The sequence below is a fragment of the Caloenas nicobarica genome, chromosome 6 (genome assembly GCF_036013445.1).
Source record: "Caloenas nicobarica isolate bCalNic1 chromosome 6, bCalNic1.hap1, whole genome shotgun sequence".
Lineage (NCBI taxonomy): Eukaryota > Metazoa > Chordata > Aves > Columbiformes > Columbidae > Caloenas > Caloenas nicobarica.
The window spans coordinates 41,246,437-41,269,418 of record NC_088250.1 but is presented as its reverse complement, the minus strand read 5'-3'; the positions used below and the strand labels follow the sequence as shown (position 1 = coordinate 41,269,418).

Here is a 22,982-nt window from a genome sequence, read left to right as displayed (position 1 = left end):
ACCTGACAGTCACCTGGGATTTGCCTCCTCTTGCAACCAAAATGAGAGAGGTTTTTCCGTCAAACACCCGAGGTACAAAGAGAATCATCAACCTCGATCATATGCCACCTAATTAAAATGCTAACACATCCATCTCCTAAGCCAGGCTTAGAAAGATGGTGAAGTTTGGAATAAGTACCATGTAGAACTTTACCTCTGAATGAAACATGGGAATTTGCTCTAAGATCCTGCATCTTCCCATCTTTTATCAGATGTGGCTTTAGAACAAGCCACCCTCAAGTGTTACCCAGGAGATATATGGTCCAAAAACCTTCCTGGGGCGAGATGCCAGCACCGATTTGAGTCCCATGGATGGATCTCCAGGGATGTTAATCGCAGTGGGCGAAGGCAACAGCATCCCCCTGCTCTGGGGTGTGTCAGATGCTGAATGAAGGGACCCAGAGTCTGTAATTTGACAAAGCCGTCAGAATTACGGGGAAAAACAGAAGAAAGGTTTTTCCAAAGGTAAAGCAAACCAAAAAGAAGATAAATAAGGCTCAACTACATATCAGAAAGGTGCAAAGAAAAGGAGGTTGCAGCACGTTCTGATGAATTCCCAGATCAAACCAGTGATGGGGCAAGGGGAGATTGTGCAGGAGCACTCACAGCAGCAGGGCAGGTTCGCGTGGCAAAACCCAGCTGAACCCAAATTCATCATCTCTGCTAACGTGCACCCGAGGCGTTAGAATATGCAAAGTTTACTGTTATTTACGCAGAGAGCAGGTACAGCCATCAGTGCTGCAATGAGCTCAGTGATTTTACTCCCTTTCAAACATACCCAGGCCACAAGTGAAGCGCCCCATGCCTCCACTACTTGAATTTCCACTAATGAAACAACCTAAATTTGCATGAATATTCTGCATGTTTATATTTCATACACACATTTTAGAAGGAGATTAATTCAGCCACAGGTCATGTCGATCCTTACCTGTTTCATTTTAAAAAAGATTTTTCCCCAATGCCAAATAATACACTAAAATTCATGACCAAATTTTCTGATGTTAGTATCTGAAACTTTGAATGCATTTCTCTGCACTCTAAACGGTAGGAATCTATTCAATATACTCACTCGGATTCTCCACTGGATCTATGGATTTGTACCCATATGTTTCCAAAATCTGCAGCTGTTACTCAAGAAAATGGCTTTCTGACCATTTCTAAAACCTTAAGCTCAAAATCTCACACATTTTGGAATTTCCAGTAACATTTTTGCTAACTGCTGCTATTGTTTTTTATGGCAAACCAACACGTCTACATGTGAGCTGCAGGAACCGAGCACCACTGAAGAAATTATTATACAATACTCTTTTTTTAAATTTTTTTTTTAATTTTACCTGATTTCCTCCCATGCCGTGGCAGTTGAAGATGCCGACTTTTTCATTTTCCTTGCGGCCCATGTTGTCTAAACACTGGTTGGTTTCGACGTTTCTAATCTGAAGAAAGAGATGAAACGTTCCTTGAAAAAGAATGGCTGTAAATGTCATGTTTGTGCAGAAAAAAATACACCACTGTAGGAGAAAGTACATTTTCTGTGCATTCAACAATATGAATATATTTTAACTTGCAATTTGTAAATGTGTCACACTCCCAAAAGAAAATGAAAATAATTACAAAGAGCACAATGAGATTTTAAATCACATATTAAGTGTAAGGATGAACAGCATTCAAGGACAATCTCATTCAATGCCCTGCGTTGTTTTGTTTAACAAATACAAGAGGCTTTTACTTCTAAACAATGCCAAACTAATGGCTTGCCCAAGATACGCACTTTTATTTTCTTCCAGCAGGGTCAACTCTACTCCAAGAGAGAAAAACTGCACCTGAGCAGCGCCTGACGTCTGACTTTCAGAGCAATTACACGCTTTTAAAAAGTCCTTAAATAAAACTTTTCCCTCAGAATCTCTGCGTCCTCAGAGAAGAACAAAGACACTTAGTGAACATCTCTGCTTAAACAAACTGTTTCTATATAATTTGTCCGTAACGCAGCTGGGATGAGGCAGCTTTGTCTGTGACATTATACGACAGCCGACGTGCCGAGCTCCAGCCTGTGCAAACCCCAGCACATCCATCATACTTTTTTCTTAACCCTCCTCATCCATCTGTTCGCATAGTTGTACAAATGCAGCTCCTTCTGCTCCTCCTCGCTCCCAGCAGCACGGGGTCATTTTCTATAATAATTGTGCAAAGCAAAAACGCATCTCCGGGTGCCTCTTTTGGTAAAATGGTTGTGAAACTCTATTTTGAAATCTTTCAGCGGCACTTGGTGCAAGTCTCAGTCGTCTGCAGTTCCCCGTGCCACCTTCAGAGGGTCACCCGTGCAGAGCCAGCCAACAGCTCTAGACTGGGCTTAACGCGGCAACACAGGGAAACGAGATCTGATTAATGACGCTGGGGAAGGGCGGCTCAGCAAAGCTCACGTGGCCGCTTCTTAATCTTCTCTAACGTTGTTAATTATAGTATCACTGAACAGTTTGGGTTGCAGGGCCCTCCGCAGGTCCCCAGTGCCCCCCTGCCATGAGCAGGGACATCTGCACCAGCTCAGGTTGCTCAGAGCCCCGTCCAGCCTGGCCTGGGATGTCTCCAGGGATGGTTCAGCCACCACCTCTCTGGCCAACCTGGGCCAGGCTCTCACCACCCTCAGGGCAACAATTCCTTCCCCATGTCCAGCCTGAATCTCCCTCCTTTAGTTTAAAACCATCGCCCCTTGTCCTGTCACAACATGCCCTGCTCAAAAGTCTGTCCCCATCTTTCTTCTCGGCTCCTTTTAAGCACTGAAAGGCCGCAATAAGGTCTCCCCGGAGCTTCTGTTTTCCAGACTGAACGCCCCAACTCTCTCAGAGTCACACAGAAAGAAATCACACCATCTTGTTCTGGGGAGGAATCTCACAGAGGCTCATGCTCTTAATTGCGTAATCCTCCAAGAGCTGCCCAAGGCAGGAGAAAGGCCCCCGATGCCATCTGATAATCGACCCTTTGGTTTCCACCACTTCCCAGCTGCTTTTCAAAGAAATGGCCCCTCTTTAGAGCCCAGTGAAAGAAAGCGGTTTTCTGTGGCTACAGCAGTAGGTGGCTTTCTGGTGTGACCCGTTCCACGTGCCCACGATCAGCTGGAGCATCGCTGGCAGCAGGAACGCTGCGGGCACAGGGGCATGGGACAGCAGACGGACAACCCTCCTCCTCTCCAGCAGACCACCAAAGCCATTGCAGTCCCCAAGCTGCACCCTAACGATTAGCTTAAATGATAATCCCAGCTCAAACGGTCATCCCGGCCTTTTTCCTTAAATCACCTTTTTGGTAGAAACAGTTTCAAGTATCTCATTACATTTCCACTGCACTGTATTAAAGAGTAATTTTCTCAGATTTATTACCAAAAGTGACTCTTAGGAGCCAGCAAACCCCATTTCCCACCCGAGGGCTGCCGGGCATCGTGTTCTCTCGGGGTTGGGTGGAGGAGAAGCATGGTCACCTCACCCCAATATGTCCCATCATGGACCAGTTGGGGACTAATGATCCCAGCTACACCAACCAAGGCAGATGGTTTGTCCTACCTGAGCCTAAAAGCCTGCAGAAAGAGAGGAAAATGGCTGAGAAGCACACCTCTGATGTTCCAAAAATTGTCCATTACTGCTGCTGATGGTACCTGAGCTTTAGGTCTAAAAATCCACTTTACTGCTCAACTGGCAGTCGGCAGCTGTAATAGTCAAGTCTGAGTTTTAATTCAGTGATCCTGCCTGAACTGCTGTTTCCATAGAAACTGAGGCTGTGTTGGTAAAAATAAGGTATTTTAATAACTATTTTATTACTATCTTATACTTTTGTTTTCCAGTCTGACAATATCGTACAAAACCTTATTATTTGACACTTGTTAGATGAGTTCTTTCCTTGCTGAAAAACCATGTTTCACTTTATTTTGTCATAGTTAAACTAGAAACCCTACTGTGGCCTTTATTTTTCACTACAATTGCAAGTTTCAATAGTAAATTACTTTCCTGGATGTAAAAAAGCCATTTGCTCGTTTGATTGCTATTCTAGCTGTAGCTATCTTTAAATCAAACCATTCAAGAGCTTTTAAAAGTCAGCGTAGGTACAACTCAATAGAATATTTTAACAGTGAATTATCTGAATTTTAAAGAGACTTCAGTTCTTGGTGGTACTGGAATCACCGCATTATTAGGAATGTCTGTGACACTCAGCTCCAGGCAGCTGGAAAACACGGCAGCCATGAACAAATACATTTATTAAAAAGGAAAAAAAAAAAGCTTTTTCTATTCTACAGGTATGTGATAAGTGATGATAGAAAGTCTCCTCCAACTACTGCATGGTATGTAATAATTCCAAAATATTAGTCACAAACCTCACTTTGCCAATATGCTACTCAATTTAAAAGATAAATTTGTAATGGTGAACACAGACATTCAGAATAGCAATGCCCCCTTACTAAAGATTTAAAGAAAACATAACCTGCTCAAAATAAAGGATAAATAAGATCCAGAGAAGGCACACAAGCACTTTACTCCTTTCTCCAAAACCACTTCATCTTCTCAGTGATGCCTCCATTTGCATCATTTGCTTATTGCTTTAATTTAGCAAAGGGAAGGGTTCGTACCTCACCCAGCGAGTAATAGCGCCGTGGAATCTGGGAGTCGGGGTAGATGTTTTCCAGGTACCACGAGAAGGGTTTACACTTCAGATTCTCCCTCAGCGCTTTTCTGACGGATACATCGCCGTAATCCACCTTAACGACACCTGGAATGGTGAACAGAACAGATGATCAAAGCACCGTTTGTGTAAAGCTGCAAAGCACAAATCACAGCTCCTTCTCCAGTTGTCACCATTGCCTTTTTATCAATATCCATTTGCTGGAATTATGGTACAGCAAGACGTGAATACATGTGCAGCTGCCACACCGTAGATCTTTAAACCATTAAATAATTAATTCAGCAAACTGAAATGCTTGGAAAATTACGTTTTTTCTTTTCAGATAATTTATCAATTCGGAAAGGCAGGACCACCGAACTCTTTGCTTTCTTCGCATTCCAAAATACTAAAGAAAGGAAAACCATATCTGTTCACATTTTTACAAACCATTTTTTCCACTGCCCTGGGCAGCCTGTTCCAATGCCCCACAGCCCTTGGGGGAAGAAATTGTTCCCCAGATCCAACCTCAACCTCCCCTGGCGCAACTCGAGGCCGTTTCCTCTGGTGCTGGCGCTTGTTCCTGGGGAGCAGAGCCCGACCCCCCCGGCTCCAAGCTCCTTTCAGGCAGTTGCAGAAACAAGTACAGGCCACAAAGAGGGAAAAGAAAATAGAATAATAATCCAGGAGAGGGGAAATCAGTTAGGAATCATCCCCATACAGTGTGTTCTTATTTAAATTAAAACAATATATGGTGCTTTCAAAACTTACAATAGCTAGTCAAGCAATTTGTTTATCTGTTGATGCTATAAGTACATCAGACACACCATTTTAGCACCAAAGAAAGAAAAAAAATCATATATTCAACTTTTTTAATAGTTAAGAAGAAGTATAACAGGCAAATACCATTTCCATATGCTACCTGCTTATCAAGCCGACTTTTGCAGGAGTGCACATCACTTTCCGAGTTTAAAATAATATTGAATCAATAACCTGCAACGTCCCTTTCCATACCAACACACTCCAGCCGGGGCAGGAACTGTGCATCACAGAACGGAACCCAGGCCAGTCTTAAGGTGCTCGGCCAACCTGGGTTACTAAGAAAATAACCAGAAAACCAAAAAGCACGTCAAATACTCTCTGTAGCCTAATTTAATCTAATGTTAGATGAGAGCTGTCGTCCAAAGAAACAGCAGTAGGCAAAGCAGCAGTAACTGCCAGCACTCAGCTGGAATAGTCTGAAAGACACTTCCAGATCTGTATCTGAAATCCATGCTGCGTTTCCACCAGCTTCTGCTTTCCATTATTTATGGGATCTTATTTTGAAATCATCACAGAGGCGAAATTCCAAGGATATCGGCATATTCTGCTAAGAAACCATGCCCTAAAGCACAAGATGGTATCAATTTTTAGAGAAATTCAGTACACAACAGCAGTAAGACTATTCATTATATGAACAAAAATTTTGGATAACCACTCTCCTCCATATTTCCAAATATTTACTGGTTATGTCTTTAATAAATTAGGTTTATGTATCATTGTGTTAACTGTAGGATACGATGTAATTCTAGATAATTAACTAAAATACAGGATACTCTCCAAATTATTGCTATGGGCTAAGGTCACGGCAGGTGGTCCTGGGAAGCTCTTCAGCCTGACCCCACTGGCTGGGGCGACGGATGCTCCATCAGCTCTGGATCAGATAAAACTCCTCAGAAACCAAATGTGCTTCGCTTGTGCCAAGAAATTAAGCGTCACTTACTCAGGCGCCAGGAAGGCATGAAATTTTAAACTTCAGTACACAGAAGTATTCAAATAAACCCTTGAACTGTAGCCTGTATAGAGAAATTACATCATAACAACATAGGGGATGGTGGAAAAGCAAAGTCAAACCCAGGTTAAATCCAGGTGGTGCCATCCTCTAGCAGAGGCTGTTATTTAATATTTTGCTTTTTCAAATGGCAATTTTTCTCTAAGTACAACTCATGCAGTCACTAGTTTAACTTATACCACCTAAAGCACCCTCTGTTTCCACCCAGTCGCATCCTCTGGCTGTTCCATCGCTTCGTGACTCTCTGTGTTCACCACAAAAGGACCAACGACGACAGACACTCCAGAGCAGAACCTCTGGACCTGGCCAGGCGTGAACAGGGTTGTGACACGAGTTTTGCTGCAGAGAATTTGTCATTTGTATGTCCCGATATTGGAAGACCAAGAACACCTGCCCAACTCGGAAAGCTCTCTGCAACGTGTGCTCCACAGGACTGAGCTGAAAACAACTTTGTTTTCAGAAAAGGGACTTCATTAAATGAAAAAAAATTATGTTTTATGAGCAAGCTTTTACGGGCAAGGGGGAGTGGGGGTCTGTGATTGCAGCCTCCTCCAGATAAAGAGATGCATATACCGCTATTATTTGTGTTACTCAACCCTTATCTATAATTAAGCTAATCTTCCTTATGGGAAGGCACTGGAAGCATCAGTAGAAAAGCAATATTTGGGGTTTGAAGTGCTTCGTTCTATGGGGATCTGATGAAGCTGACCATGAGGAAAAAGGATATTAACACTGTTACAGCCTAAGAACGCGAACACCACAGCCTTCCCTCACCGCACGCTCACACTTTGATATTCCAGTTACAATCCAAATCAGAAACACTGTCTCTCAACAAAAACACCCTGTGGATTCACCAAACACCTTGTTTCTGTTTTGCTTTACAGCTCTTCCAGGGATTTCTATTTCCACACTCAGTTCAGCCCTGCAATTGTTGGAATAGAAAACACGAAAGCTTTTTCCACTCAACCCAACTTGACTTCATACCTGAGTTTTCTGCAATTAAACAAACTAGAGCAAAATAAACTCTAGTTTTACATGTTAATAAAACTCAGCCAGAGAGATGGGGAGTCTCTGGTGATTTGGGCACGTTCGCCTCCCTGGGGCAGGTTCATCTCAAGGTTCTTCAGGACTTGGGATCCCATCAGAGATGCAGAGACCGTGGCCGCCGCATCCCCCTTCCCAAAGCTCCTCTATTACATATTTTCCTCATTTTGCAGGAACTCAGTAGCATTTATTCACCCTTGACATAGCGACACCAGCACACACACCCTGCTTTGTCTTCACTCATTCGTATGGATCTCCAGCAAACCTTCACATTCCCTTCTGCTCCGTTTAAACCCAAGCTATTATCAGTCAGTACCTATTTATTGCCACTACTTGCTAAATAATTGATGGGACTCGGAGGAAATATAAAAATAATTGATGACTAATCCATCTGCTTGCACTTAAATAAGAAAACGTAAAGTGTCCTTGGGTGCAGAAAATAAATGAAACATCACAAGAAGCTAGAGAAAGCATAGCGTGCAAAAGAATGGATTATAATAAAAATATCTCAGGAAAGCAGCAGATGGTTTTAACAGCAGCAGATGTGTTTCCAGCAGAACCAATTAAATGGTTGTAGCATTGCATTACACCTGCATTTTCTTAATGGGCATTTCCTGCAAATTGGCATACAAGGGCATGGTTTCAAAACTGGCAAAATAGACATTAATTCATGATGATAAATATGAAAATAAAATTCACCTGCAATGAAACAGACATTGCCTAACTGAAAATAATTTTCCTTATGTAAGAATAACGTTTCGAAAACTTAATCTGAGTTAGGCTTTTGCTATCTTTGGCTGCCTTGAAAAGCCAAAGAGAAAACGGTTGTTTCATTGACTTGATATTGGGGTGTATTCAAGAAGGGCAGAGCAGCCAGTCTGGGCACATCTGTCTGCAGTTCGGCTCTGAAAACCCGCATCACGTTGCACAGGAGCCAGCACATCACCCGAGAAATTGCCGAGTCAGAGACCACCCCCAACTTCCAGAGGCGGATCTGGTTTAGTTTGATTTTTGACTTTTTTTTTTTCCCCACTACCAGAGCGGTATTCAAAATCAGGTTATGTTTAGCAACATTGAAGATGGCAAAGCGCTAAATTAAAAATCAGTTTGCAACAGCAGGATGCCTGCTATGACACATGGTACAGAGAAGCAGCGAGAATACTCGACAATCATTTTGGAAAAACACCAGTTTCTGTATCAATACGGTTCAGCCGGTGCCTGGAGGATGCTCCTCTGCACCACGTTCTGCTCCTTCTTCCTTCGAGGACACAGCGGGTCCTTGGGAAATCGGTGTCACGGTGACCGGGGACTTGCTGTCCCCATCCACATCTCATTTATATTGCCAAAAAATACACATAACTCATTAAAAAGCAAAACAAACAAAAAATGTGCTAACTCAAAAAAAACCTTCACCACCCACCTTATTTTAAGATAAACATAATCCTCACCACCCGCCTTTATTTTAAGATAAATACAGGTAGTGGTTTCATGATATAAAATATGGTATGGAGTGAAGACTCGGAGCTTTTCACAGTGAAACATCAGCTATAAATGCCTGGAGAAAATATGCTTACAATTCCTAACATAGAAAATCTTCTCACTCCAGTAAAGGGGTCAATATCGTCAATATTTCCGCAAATAAAGCATCGCATGGTAGCGTGTCGCACTTTTAAAGCTTATTCTATGGCAAAAGACTTCAAATGACTTCAAATGTTGCTTTACCCTATAAACACACCTGTGATGTGTGATATTTAAACACACATATTTCAGAGAGAAAGATGCAGGCTAATTAAACTCTTACATTGCCAATTTTCTCCAAACAATAAATAAAAAAATATCAGTTTCACTGAAATAGATATCAATGGGAACATTATTATGGATAAAATTCATCCTGCATTAAGGTGTTTCTTCAGTCCATGGCTCAGGAAGGATTTTAGGAGACGGCAGAGTTGAAAATAAACTTCTGGCTTTTGCTTTAAATACCCAGCACCAAAGAGGGAAAGTTAAGTAGTAAAATTCCTCAAGTACTATAAGAATTTTGACAGGGAAGGAAAACGGTTTTCCTATGAAACCCTGCTACATTATAGCCCTTTTCTAGACTAAAAAATATGGAAAATGCTGTTTTCAAATGTAAACATTAGTTTTCTATTGCCATTCCTTGCTTTAAGACCAGATAAACAGATGAGCCATCAATCTCTACTTTCTAAGTATCTTCACCTGGTTGTAACTACAAACTTATTACTTAGAGTGATAACAACACATTTGAGTAATACCAACCACAAATGGGATGAGGGCAAATACTTTAGAATAATTAATTCAATTTTCCACTTTTGTTCCTTTTCAGCACTAGTCACTCGATATTTTTGGAGACTCTTGACCATTAAGTGGTGTTTGAAGAGCATTACTCATTTGTAGATCATTACCTTTGATTAACTACATTACCTGGGTGAGCCTGACCAGCCAACCAAAGGCTGGATACCAGCACTGTAAATGCATTTATTTTCCCAAAAAAACCCATTCAGGACACACATCAGAGCTTTGGTTTCTCCAAGCCACACTCAGACACCTCCTCACCTCCTGTGCAAAAAATGTGTGTGTGTCTATACAGACACGTCATTTTTACTTGAAATGACCCTACGAAGATAAGTACCTTGCAGCACAATTGCTTTTATTCGATATTTTTTCCTGTTTGTTTTGTGCAATTTTTTTGTGTGTTTTGGTTTTGTTTGGTTGGGTTTGGGTTTTTTTGTTTGGTTTTGTTTTTCCCAATCAGGGAAGCTCAATAAGCAAGGGCTACCAATACGATCCAGTTTTTCAATATCAGTGTCTTCAGCTCGGCTGAGCGAGGAACCAAGACAGGACCCAGTAACCATGATGCTGAAAAACTTGTATTGAATTTTCTAATTGCCTTTTTTTAAATTTTCCCACTGCTTTTTTTCCTTTCCCCCCCCTTTTTTTCTCTTTCCTTTTTAAAATTTTTCTTCCATTTTTCCTTTTTTTACTTTTTAAAATTTTCCATTTTTCTTTTTAAATTATTTTTTCCCATTTTTTCCTTTTCATCCTTTCCATTTTTCTTTTTTTATTTTTTTTCCCATTTTTTCCTTTTCATCCTTTCCATTTTTCTTTTTTTCATTTTTTTCCCATTTTTTCCTTTTCATCCTTTCCATTTTTCTTTTTTTTTCCCATTTTTTCCTTTTCATCCTTTCCATTTTTCTTTTTTTATTTTTTTCCCATTTTTTCCTTTTCATCCTTTCCATTTTTCTTTTTTTATTTTTTTCCCATTTTTTCCTTTTCATCCTTTCCATTTTTCTTTTTTTATTTTTTCCCATTTTTTCGTTTTCATTCTTTCCATTTTTCTTTTTTCCTTTTTTCCCTTTTTTCGTTTTCATTCTTTCCATTTTTCTTTTTTCCTTTTTTTCCCTTTTTTCGTTTTCATTCTTTCCATTTTTCTTTTTTCCTTTTTTTCCCTTTCATTCTTTCCATTTTTCTTTTTTTATTTTTTTCCCTTTTTTCCATTTTTTCCTTTTCATCCTTTCCATTTTTCTTTTTTTATTTTTTTCCATTTTTTCCTTTTCATCCTTTCCATTTTTCTTTTTTTATTTTTTTTCCATTTTTTCCTTTTCATCCTTTCCATTTTTCTTTTTTTATTTTTTTTTTCCATTTTTTCCTTTTCATCCTTTCCATTTTTCTTTTTTTATTTTTTTTTCCATTTTTTCCTTTTCATCCTTTCCATTTTTCTTTTTTTATTTTTTTTTTCCATTTTTTCCTTTTCATCCTTTCCATTTTTCTTTTTTTTTTTTTAATCCCTAGCACACGGGTTTCCCCCGTGGGAGGCCCAGCCCAGCCCACCCCGCAGCGCAGTGCGTTGCTCCGCTGGCAAACCCCCTCTCCTGAGGAAGCTCCGATCCCGCTGTCCCGCAGGTGACGGGGTGGCCACACAGATGTCACCACGGGATCATAACGCCACCCGTTAAATGACCTCATTTTGGAACGAGTGCACTTGCAGCTCTGGCAATCCTCCAGCACTAAAATGCTAAATAGGTAATGGAAGAGTGAAAATGTTTATCAAGAGCTCTTACTTCCCAAATTGATACAGTCATTATCAGCCTAATTATATAATTACACTTGAAAGGAGGATTGCGCATCATCTGCTGGGTAAATCTCAGTAAAACACAAGCACTTATATCATAATCCCAAATTAAAACTAGAAAGTATTACATTTAAATTCTCAATAATGCTTTAAATAAAGTGCTTGGAAAATAATGTAACTTTGTGTTTTGGCCTTATTTTAATAAACTAGGTAGGAATTGGATCCTCACTGAGTATGGAGACGATAAAGTGGGTTTGCAAGGCACTAAGTGTTCAGAGAAACTGAACTATTATGTGCATTATCTTTTTCAGCTGACTGTGCAAATGCAAGGTCTATTTGGAGCATGTAATTATTTCCATTCAATGATTAGATACGGTATTTTAATGCATAAATTGACATAACTGCCGACATTCAGGAATATACAGGCTGAGCGGGATGAGATATGCTGAACCAACTTGAAAAATAAGTGAATAAAGCTGCCAGGAATATCATGCTGGTGACTGGAACAGGCTGAGAAGGTCCATACATGCAAATCTATCCGGGTATATAACACGTATGTGCTTACAGGGGTTGGAAATAATAACAAATAATTTGCACGTGAGAGACAAAGGTGTTGGTTTAGTAGCAAGGAACTACCTGGGGTGTGATCCTGCCCTGTTGATTTACATCCATTACACTGAGAATTTAATGGCTAACGGTGAAAATAACTGCAAGCTGGTTGCTAAATATACTGAGACTAGTTAATATTAAGCTGTAAGGTTTTTTTAAATTAGAAATGCTGATAAAAGACCAACACAGAGTGAAGGACAGAGAATTGCTGAAACAAAGGAATACACAGCACCTGGCTTCGCGGCTCGGCACATTTCGCCTCACCAGGATGAGGTCAGAAAACACCGATTTTGGGTACTTTGCATGCCCAAGGAGTCAGGAAAGAACATTTTTTGCAGTCAGGAAAGGGTGAGGATTTGCACCAATTTGGGAGGAAAGTCTCCTCTCCCAGCTCAATTACCCAGCACCATTTTAACCTTGTCAGAAACGAGATGGGCTTCAGCACCATGAACATCAACTGCACCACAGGTGATATGCAGCAGCTCCTCAGCTCTTCAGAATAAATTATTTTCTTTTTTTTTTTTTTTTTTTCTGAGAAAGGGAATTAATTTAATCCCCTTTGAAGCATACCCAGCATCTCTGAGATTTTTTTAAACGCTCCTGAATTATTTGGCTCTTATGGCTGTGATCACGCTGCAGACTCTCAGCTACGATCCTGCCAAGAAAAATTCAAAACGCCCTGTCAAATGCAATATTTATACTAAAACAAATGGGAAGTGTTCCTTATGACAATTATACTTTGTGATCTTGCTCTCAGTTTTCAAACCTGTCCCAGCCTCAGCCACTCTTTACTCCAAAACACACAGCGAAAACAAAACTGTGTCGTTTCCCCACACGCCAGTGAAATACTCTACAAATAGAGTCTTTTTTCTACAAGAATTGTTCCTCCTCCTCTCACTATGCGACAAATTAAGCCTATTTTTCAACTCAAAATGTTCTGCACAGAATTTAATCTGTATGGGTTTCCTTTTTTTAATACAGGTTAGATAAATTCAAAATTCTGGTTCCTAACTCATCAGAGCACGTGCCATGAGCAAACAGGCAAGGTACAGAATGGCCCAATTCAAGGGTAACAGAAATTACAGATTTTTTCTCTTATGCACACACGGCTTCCACAAAGATAAGAGAAGGCAGCAATTTCAAATATGTCTAAGACCACAAAAAATGTCAGATGGGCTCTTCTTCAGTGGTGTTGGATTTTTACAAGCAGACAGCCTCAAGAAAGCAATTTATAACTTGTTTGATCAAGACTTTTACCTTGAAATATAATTACTAGGCGTGCACCCTAATTATGCCAAGAAATATATTTAACACGATGTCACCGCGAACAACCATTGGTTCCTCCTTCTCTTAGGACATCATCTAAAAAAGCAAATTAATCAGGTCCCAGAGGAGAACTGGGGAGATGAGTGTTCGCTGATAGATAAGAGCTTCAGAGACCTAATTACCAGAACGCAACTTTCTTTGTTCTCTAACAGAATTATCTAGAGATCTGTATTTTTCAGATTAATAAACCAAGAGAAATGCGTGTCAGACAAAAGGATAAAAACCCAGTTTAATAATACTGGGAAATTATTTCTGACATTTAGAAATGACCTATTAAAAAAAAAGCTACTACTTCCTATGCATTTTTATCAAGACTTTTTTAGCTAAAATGCTATTGCCGACTTTATTTTCTAAAACTTCTAAGTACCCTTCTCTTCCATTTGCTTTTTAATCCTGAGGACCGTCATCATCATCACATTTTAACTCTCGATATAACATATTGATAAATTACTCAAAAAAATACTAGAAAATATAAAGGAGACCTACAATGAAATTCTTTGCAGTGCCTGAAACCGCAACAGATTTAAAGTTTCGAATCATATAAATCTTGTCCTGCCAACATCACTGTTGACGATGACAACAGTTGGTTACTGACCTAATGCTGCCTTTCTATTTCAATTAAATTTTGTCCATAGGTTCTCTATTTGAATTATGTATCAAAATTTTGTGCAAATACGCATGCGTGTAAAGAAGAGAGCACATTCAGAAGCACTAAATTTCTGCTGATTTGTGCCAATTTCAGAAGTGAATTGCACTTTGTTCGTAGAAAGACTTTCTGTCTTCTTATCTTCTCGTCTTTTCAGATGGAGATGGCATTTTTACAGTCACCTTCGCATCACGCTGGTGTAAAAGAAAGGGCATCCCACTGGATGTCAAACTGCTGAAAAACGGTTCTTTAAAGACAGTCTCGCATTGATATCTGTGCTCTGGAGCCTAAATTAAAATGGCCTATGGCAGGAATTGGTCTTTTCAATGGGAGAAGGGATGTCTGCTCACCTCGGAACCCGGCTGATGAAACGCAGGCTAGAAAGCCTAACGTTGGACATCCAAGTTAAAAAATATTGCTGACAAAATCCTCCCCCGCTGCTCGCTGAAACCTGGGAAATTGTAAAGGGAGGCGCGAAACTGACTATTCAAAGTGATTTTACAAGCTAACATAACAGGGAATAATCTGTAATTTCTGTCCCAGACCCAAGTGCTAATGAGGAAACTTCAAAACGCAAATTAATTTGGCCCCTTTACGTGGCAGGTGTCCTTTCAGACAGTTTCACCATGGCTTTGGGCACCAAAAGCACCTGCATGATTCCGAACACTCATACCAGGCACTTCCTACCACGCTGAACCGCAGATACTGGACAGTCCAGAAGATGACCGGTCAGCATTCGCCACTCCTCCAAACCTGGAGAGCATCCATCCATCCATCCACCCATCACTTTGACAGAAGGCGGCCACACCAAGTAAGTTCTACATTCAAACTTAACCTTTTGCTCAGCGCTAAATTCCTCACGCCCACAACTCAGAGTATCTCAGTAGAAATTCTGTGGGAAAAAGGACCAAAAAAAAAAAACCTCAAGGCCTACAGGGACTCCTGCAGTAACCAAAGGGACTCTTGTTTAGAAGCCTCCAAAACAAAAAGAAAAGCAATGGAAGAGAGAAAGAGCGAGAAAAAAATAGTTCCCATCCAGGATTTGGAACGTTGCATTTAGGAACTGGAAAATCAGAACTTGGCCAATTTGGAAGTGTTTCTTAACTGAAATATTAATGCATTTTAGAAAAGTATACAGCAGCAGTTTCATCTGGTGCTCTTCTTAAAACTGAAATTTTTCTACCATGTGCCATATATCGCTATTCTTGTCACCTTTAAATGCACTTTGCTAATATCTCATTTAAAATGTATTGTATTTTAAATAGCCCTTAGTACAGTACTTTCAGAGCTTCAGCTCACCTCAATGCTTCAAAGCAACTAACTCCTAATCAGCTGAGAAAAACCTGCTGTCAAGGCAGAATATAAAAGCACAGAGAGCGCAAAGTATTCACCACATACATTACGTGGTGAATATACGTCGTTAGTATTTGCACGCCTCCCACTCGGATGAAAATGTACGCTTTCAGGGTAAATTATTAGGAATGCATTTAGTTCAACAAAAATACAATGGGAACTTGCTATTATGAGACTGCACAAAATAAGAACTTAATAAGGGAGAAGTGAATTAAAGAATAGCTAATCCCATGTGATATATTTATGGTTTGAACTTGACTGCATCTTACATGGGTTTTGAATTCACTTTTACAACATATTAGACATTCATTTGTCAGCATACATTTATTTTTTCCAATTTATTCCCTTCCTCTTGCAGAAGAACAGAAACCAATTATGTTAGAAACAGTCAGCCGAATTTTCTGTCACACGCCCTATTCTTTCAGCTTTAATTGGGTAGATATAATTACCAATTATAAAGGGTACGATCCTGCCTATCTCACAAAGTTCAATTTCCATATTTAAGAGGATCCTCTCACTGCAGTTGTTTCTCACTCATGGTATGTTTATCCTCTGCATTTTGTTAAATCCAGTACAAGTGGAACCCATCGTGCACGTCCATCAGATGTGGCACGTGGTGTCCATTTAGTCACGACAAACACCAGTAGCTTTCACCGTGGACCTGTTCCTCCAGCCAACGACAGCAACTCATCCTCACGGTGACTTGGAAGAAGCACAGACAGCAGAGGACAAACAGGATCTGGAGGTACCAACAGGTTCTGGAGCCCCTGCTCTGCCTCCCATATTAAACACGGGCTGGAGAAGGCGATGGTTCACCTTGCTGGCTGCTTTGGTTCTTGTTACCGGGCCTGAAGCCAGGCACATTTAGTCTTCTTCCACAGAATCATTTTGGTTGGAAAAGACCCTCAAGATCATCAAATCCAACCATAACCCAGCCCTGGCACTGCCCCATGTCCCTGAGAACCTCATGTCCGTCTGTCCAACCCTCCAGGGATGGTGACTCCAGCACTGCCCTGGGCAGCCTGTTCCATGGCTTCATCCCCACAATGGGACCAAGAAACCAAGGTTCATCCGTCCGTTGACTTCTTTTTTTTTCAAGATTTGTTTCATGTTTGCATCTTTTGGTTACATACATCTATATTTAGTGTATATACAAGGTCTTGATATATAAATATATATTTTAATAGCACTAACAGGGCACTTAGGTTGTGCGTGGACTTTTTTCTATGGTGCTTTAAGTTTTTTGGCTTGATAAGGGTTTTCCAGGACAGGCTCAGAATATTTTATGAGCACACACTGTGAGAGCCACAGGACACACGCGATAATTTTGTAGCTTGCGATGACATGTTGGCACCTGATGATTGACTGAGATGTCCTGACCCCTGGAAAACTCGAAGCACCACAAGAGCTGAGGTAAAGTAACAGGACATGGGGCTGGAGATGAAATGCAAAACTCATACGGATAATAATGGTGATAGTGAAAATTTCTTGGTGATAGTGAAAATTTCAACTGGGTCTGTTGCTGCAGAATTTAAATTGGAAGGAAGTTTAAAGATGGAAGAATGGGAAGATTATCCCAGAGCACACAATAAAATAGTAACAATAGCTTACATAGACTATGGCTACTCTCTACCACAGACATTTTAAGTAATAGTTTATAAATACTGTGAAAAATAACTGGCTTTCATACATGAGACATTGTATATTCTGTCTTTGGAACAGAAGCGATTTAGTCTTTTATTAACCATATAATTTTGAGGTATCGGTAAAACTGTTTGGAGTAAAAAAAACCCACCCAGAATACTTTACCATTTTATATACAAATCTTTAAAAGAAAAATAACATTATACAGTATATTAACCTTATTTTTTTAAAATTTGTTTCAGCCAAATCAAATTAAATAAAGCCACTGGTCCTGATTTTTAAACAGAAAAGGCTTAGCTGAAAATGCCTGCTTTCAGAGGCTGGCTGGGACCAAAGGACTCCTGGAACTCCAGGTGCGAATCTGTCTTTACTACAGAGACAGCACTGATGCTACATTCTCTTTTTTTCCTGAGCATGGCCACTCATTAAAGTGTTTGATTCTTGGGTTTGTTCAGGAAAAAAGTTTTGTTTAAAGCTCTAGGCTTGATAAAAATTGAATTGTTGCAAGTTGACATGTAAATTTTAAAATATGAAAGTGAGAACACAAAAACTGCCACCTAAGAGATTGGAGGGTACTTATTATATTATTCTGAAGACCAAGGTTCATTTAAGAGTTAGTTGCATGAAGTAAACTGAAAAAAAGAGGTCAGATTAAAATTCTCTTGAATTTTGAAAGCACTTTCACTGTTATTTCTCACGTTTCGGTACATATCCGTGCATGCGCATCTGCACTTACCCGTATGTGCCTTACATTTACACCTTCCCTTTTCCGGACAGCTCTAGAGAGCCCCGTATGACCAGGAAATAACTTCTCACCTGGGGATATGATATAGAAGAAGTCCTTGAACTCGTCCATCCAGACCTCGGCCAGCCTCCTGTTGTTCTTGTTGATGACGTGGCCGGTGCCCCCGGGGAAGGTGTACGGCGTGGCCTTGCGGAACACGTGCCCCACGTGCGAGCAGGTGACGATCTCCAGGGAGCCGCCGCACTGCCAAATCTGGAACCCAAACACGCAGAAAACGGTGAGCGAAACAACTAGGAAACACACCGAGTTCGTAGCAAGGCTCCGAGGGATGCGGAGCGGCTCGGCTCCTGATTTATTTCCCCATTCAAACAGGCAATTTCAAGCAAAAGCTTTAGGGAAAGAGCAGGGGCACAACTCTTGGTAGCAGTGGAAACGTTTTAACCGCAACGTGTGCGAATGGTTCACGTGGTTGTGTGGGCTCACAACATAAATATACACCAGCCGTGGCCTTAGGAAGGTGCCAGGCTGTAGTGGGTTAAGCTTAGGGGAGGGATGTCATCTGTGTGTTTGAATTTTCCGGGATTTAAATTATTATATAAAATTATTATTGTTATTATTGTTATCAATAATTTAATAATTAATATATCAAATATTTAAAGAAACCGAGAACTTTTATACATATGTATAAATACATATCTGCCTCTATTTTTCAAAGCAGAACGATGTTGATGCCCACCCCGAGCAAAGGCCCCGCCGATCCGGGTGAGCATCGCAGACCGCGACACAAAGCAGCAAGCACAGGTACTTTGAACATCACACAGCCATGAACGTGACAAAACCACAGAAGGGAAGCGCAGACACAAAACGTATGTTCTCTGGTTCCTATGCTGGTGATCAACTCAATGATCAATGATCATGATCAACTCAAAAAACCAAAAATAGCTACAGACAAAGAAGCGAATTTGATGAAGTTCTAGATGCAAACTGTCCCTTTCCACTACCGGAGACAAAATCTGTACTCTGAGTAATCTCGGTGCCTTCAAGATGACTGCACAAATATATATATATAAAAATAACATAATCCTGGGCTATAATACCCTGTTGTTAAATGAAATAACCTATTTTCCTGTCAAATCACTAGAGTTTTGGTCTGGTACGAATCAGTTTGCATATTAACCACTGCTCTGCAACGCTCCATCTGTCTGGGCTCTGAACAGAACTACGGAAGAAACCAAAGGCTGAAGGTCCAAGTTTGCAAAACTGAAGACACAACACGGGCAACACACCGAGGATTTCCATGGGATGTCCACAGTGTTCGCAGCTTTGCTGTTCTGCCAGACAATATTTATTCCTCGGGATTCACTCCTCATCACGTTTCACTGACATCTTTGGCATCACCAAAGGACTCACCAACTGCCCAGTTCCTGATTTAGGCTCATCCCACCCTTTGCTTTAGTCTCCTCCTCAGCAGCCAGCAGGACTAACATTTACAATACCTCCTGGTAATAAAACACAGAGTTTAAGAACCACTGAGTGTTTTAAGCAGGAACGCTGGTACAGTCTTGTAATTAGAGCTCCTCCACACAGGCAGAAGTTACCATAGTAACTTAATGCAGATCTTATTTCATTAGGGCAAACCCTTTTATATAATTTCATTAGCATGCTAAGTGATGTGCTCTGTTGGGATAAGCAACGACAACATCAAAATATCCTTGCGTTTAAAATCTTGAGTTTTGCAGCTCAGTGACAACCAGTCAGCTCAGGCGAGACCTGGAGCTGAGGATGCTGAGGAACGGGCGACTGCGCCAAAAAGGGAACGTGCATCAAACTGCCATAGATGCCACAGGTTCATTATGGCCAGAGCACTAACGAGCACATGCAATTTTAGGAGCTTTTTGACCAAAGATCAGCATTTCCCCCAGCTTGCTCCTGCTCCCCACTCCGACAACCTACCCCGGCAGGAAATTCCTCCCATGCCAACGTTTTTTAAAAAATTTGTATCCCTGTACAATTTTTTAAGCCCAGTTTTGGCTATTCTTGTACAATCTGCTATCTCTTCCAGTTGTCATAGGAATGCAGATGAACCTGCAACCCTGTTCAGAAGAAAAGGATTTTTATCTTTTCAATATTATTAAAAAGGCAAGCCAGCATTCCCGAATATTCCCTGGGAAAACGACTGCTTCCCAAAAGTCCATGTCATGGTTCGGGATTGTGGGATTCCAGAGATCTGTTCCCAGCACAGACCAGACACACTACAGTAACGCATCTGATCATTCCTCATCGCAACGATGCTGAACACCAGAACGGTCCCCGACTCTTTGCGACCGAAGAGCTTTTTGTAGCCAACACCGCAGTTCAGGTATTTAATACCCACCAGCAGCTTTTTACTGACACTGGTGACTGCTCCGTGTAATTCTCCAAGAATTTTTGAGAAAAACTGCCATTAAATTTTATTGCAGTCTTTTCGATTTTAATATTAATAACATTTTTTAATCCTGTAAAATTTCCAAGAGCAGAATCTACTTGATCCAACAGCTTGGGAATCAGATTTTTTCCGATGAACTATATCTTTCCTCCAACATGCCCAGATTTTCTGAACGTGGCAATGATTGTATGAATTATTGCTTTACCACAGTCCTTCTCATCATCCCAAAGTCCCCGTGTGAACCCCAGCCCTGGGGTCAGCAATATTCCCATTTACTGACCTCCTTTCCACCACAATGGCCAATACAGGCCCTGGTGGTGACCAAAAGCACCGAAGGCCTAAAGACAGCCAGGCTGCAAATATTCAAGTACAAGATAGAGGTATCTCATTAAAAAAAAAAAAAAAAGTTTGAACTCTAATTTTCACACTGAATTATTCATAAACCAGTTACTGTCACATCATAATTTGGAAGGTTGAAGGTGTCTCCCTTCTCCTCTCCTCTGAAGTTTAACCCTTCTCCTTCCCCCTGAGCGAATTCCCCAAAATCCGCTATTCTTCCAACCACGGTACTTCCATCAGACTTCGAGTCCCTCTCTGCATCTTCCAACCCAGCACATTGCTGGAGCTTATTCCCCACTGTTTGCGAAAAGTTATTCAGTGACAAAAAACCCAAATCCAGCTGCAACTTTCCGGTTCAGACACTGTGACAGTGCCCTGTCCCCAGCCTGACATCTCGTCCTTCAGCATCACCAGCTCCCATCCAACTCCATCTTCTCCTGACTCCAGAGATAATTTCCAAAATGCCCCTTATTGAAATATTTTGCTGAAGAACAGATGCAGCAGATCTGCCCCATTTCCTCGGTCTGGAAAACGAGCGGTCAAACCCAGCAGGTTGCAATGTAGCTTTTAATAAAGCCACACGAGATTAACTCATCTTCTATTTCTCTTTTTTTGCTTACAAATCCTAATTCCTTCAAAGTTGGTGGTAAAACATCGCATGGCACAGAACTGAAACTGAGGCTTGTATTTGCCCACATAAATTATCCCTGTTTCAATATAGGCATGAATTATTTAGAACTACCTTTGATTTCACAGACATTTTAAAACCATTCCCATTACTGCATAAAATGACTGCATCAAACTCCGTCTGATCTCCGTGCAGCCCACTCTCAGGATTTTTTCCTTTTCCATAATTTTTGAACACTGAGCCAATGCCAGTTCCCGCAAATCTCAGCACACATCACTCAGAAATATTTAAGGCTAATAATAATTTGCAGGCAAATAAAAATAAAACAACTTTGGGGCTTTACTCCTCATCTTAGAACAAGCAGTAAAAATACTCGTGTAGCTCTGCCGATGCTCGCGTGTGTTTGGGTGGCTGGAGGTTTAGGTTGGATATTAGGAAAAACTTCTTCAGCGTACAGACATAGAAACACCAAAAGGAAATGCTTTACATGTTAATAATTCTATTTACGCAATTTTAGAAAATATTTCTTTACATAAAGGGGTTCTGTCGGTACACGTGTGTTTATTGATGATGGTGTTAGATTAAACATCTTGTGTATACTCACAGATCAAAGCTACAGTAAAAAATCCCCAAAGACTAGTGCAGTCAGAAAATCAGTTAACACGGACGCACAGTTACATTGACTGAGTTAAGCTTGCCGGCTGCTATGCAGTGCTGCATGAGTCATCATTAGGAAAAAGAAAAAAAGTCCTGAAAACTGTAATACCAAAGATCTCTATAATGAAATCAACCGGTGTGTCTTGATTCCATATAGAAACCCAAGAATCCTGACATACAGAAAAATTAATGCAGCCCAAAGAAAGGGAAAAACGTGTGCTTTAAGTGTAAGCATACAAATGTATTTTGAATACAATTTCTGAGCAAACTCTGCTCCTAAAATTAGTTAATATAGTGACACAGCTAAGGAATATTGAAAAGCAGAGAGAGAGATTTCCAATCTGCTTGCCAGGTGATTGGGGAATTATATACCCCAAATTCCACTCATCAACACATAGAATTAACTTCAATGTCAGGGTGAACTTCTCAAAATAATCTGGCATGCAATTTACATGTGCTATAATATCAGTATTTCTATAGATTGAATACTACACTAAGTTACAAGTGAATTAAACGTCCTTACTCCTTATTCATTTACTACAAGACTTGCTACGACAGGAAAAACAGAAATTTCAGAGACCGAGAACAACATATGAATATATCAAACTACTTAGAACACCCTCTTCTGCATTTCCTACAGCTGCCAGAAAACTGAAAATAACCAGCAGTTTATTGCTGTTAGAGGAGGCATTTGCTTTCTCCAGCCTTGCTTTGGCCTATTTGGATTATTCTAGCAAATTTTTTTTTTTCTTTTTTCTTTTTTTTTTTCCTGATGGACAGATTATTTTTAATCCCCTTCCCAAAGCTACATGAGCTCCTTTCTGACTATCAAGTTTTCAGGGTATTCTCTGACAGGGAAAAAACGCTTACAGGATTTAACAGCAAATTAAAAATGCCGAAGGATTCTGCGGGATAACTGCGGGTTTGCCAGGCGGCTGCTGGAGGAACCTCCCCAGCCCCTCCGCGCTCTT

The 22,982-nt window shown here is 40.6% G+C and overlaps 1 protein-coding gene across 3 annotated transcripts in view; it reads right to left on the bottom strand.

The window, feature by feature from the left end:
• GALNT13 (polypeptide N-acetylgalactosaminyltransferase 13) overlaps nucleotides 1-22,982 on the bottom strand; it is a 107,929-nt gene that overhangs the window by 15,615 nt on the left and 69,332 nt on the right. For all 3 annotated transcript variants that reach the window (XM_065637750.1, XM_065637747.1, XM_065637749.1), the window contains exons 7-9: nucleotides 18,034-18,214; nucleotides 4,646-4,785; nucleotides 1,374-1,472 (exon numbers count right to left, since the gene is read on the bottom strand). In XM_065637750.1, coding sequence (XP_065493822.1) covers nucleotides 1,374-1,472; nucleotides 4,646-4,785; nucleotides 18,034-18,214 — 420 coding nt within the window. The remainder of the gene's footprint in view (nucleotides 1-1,373; nucleotides 1,473-4,645; nucleotides 4,786-18,033; nucleotides 18,215-22,982) is intronic.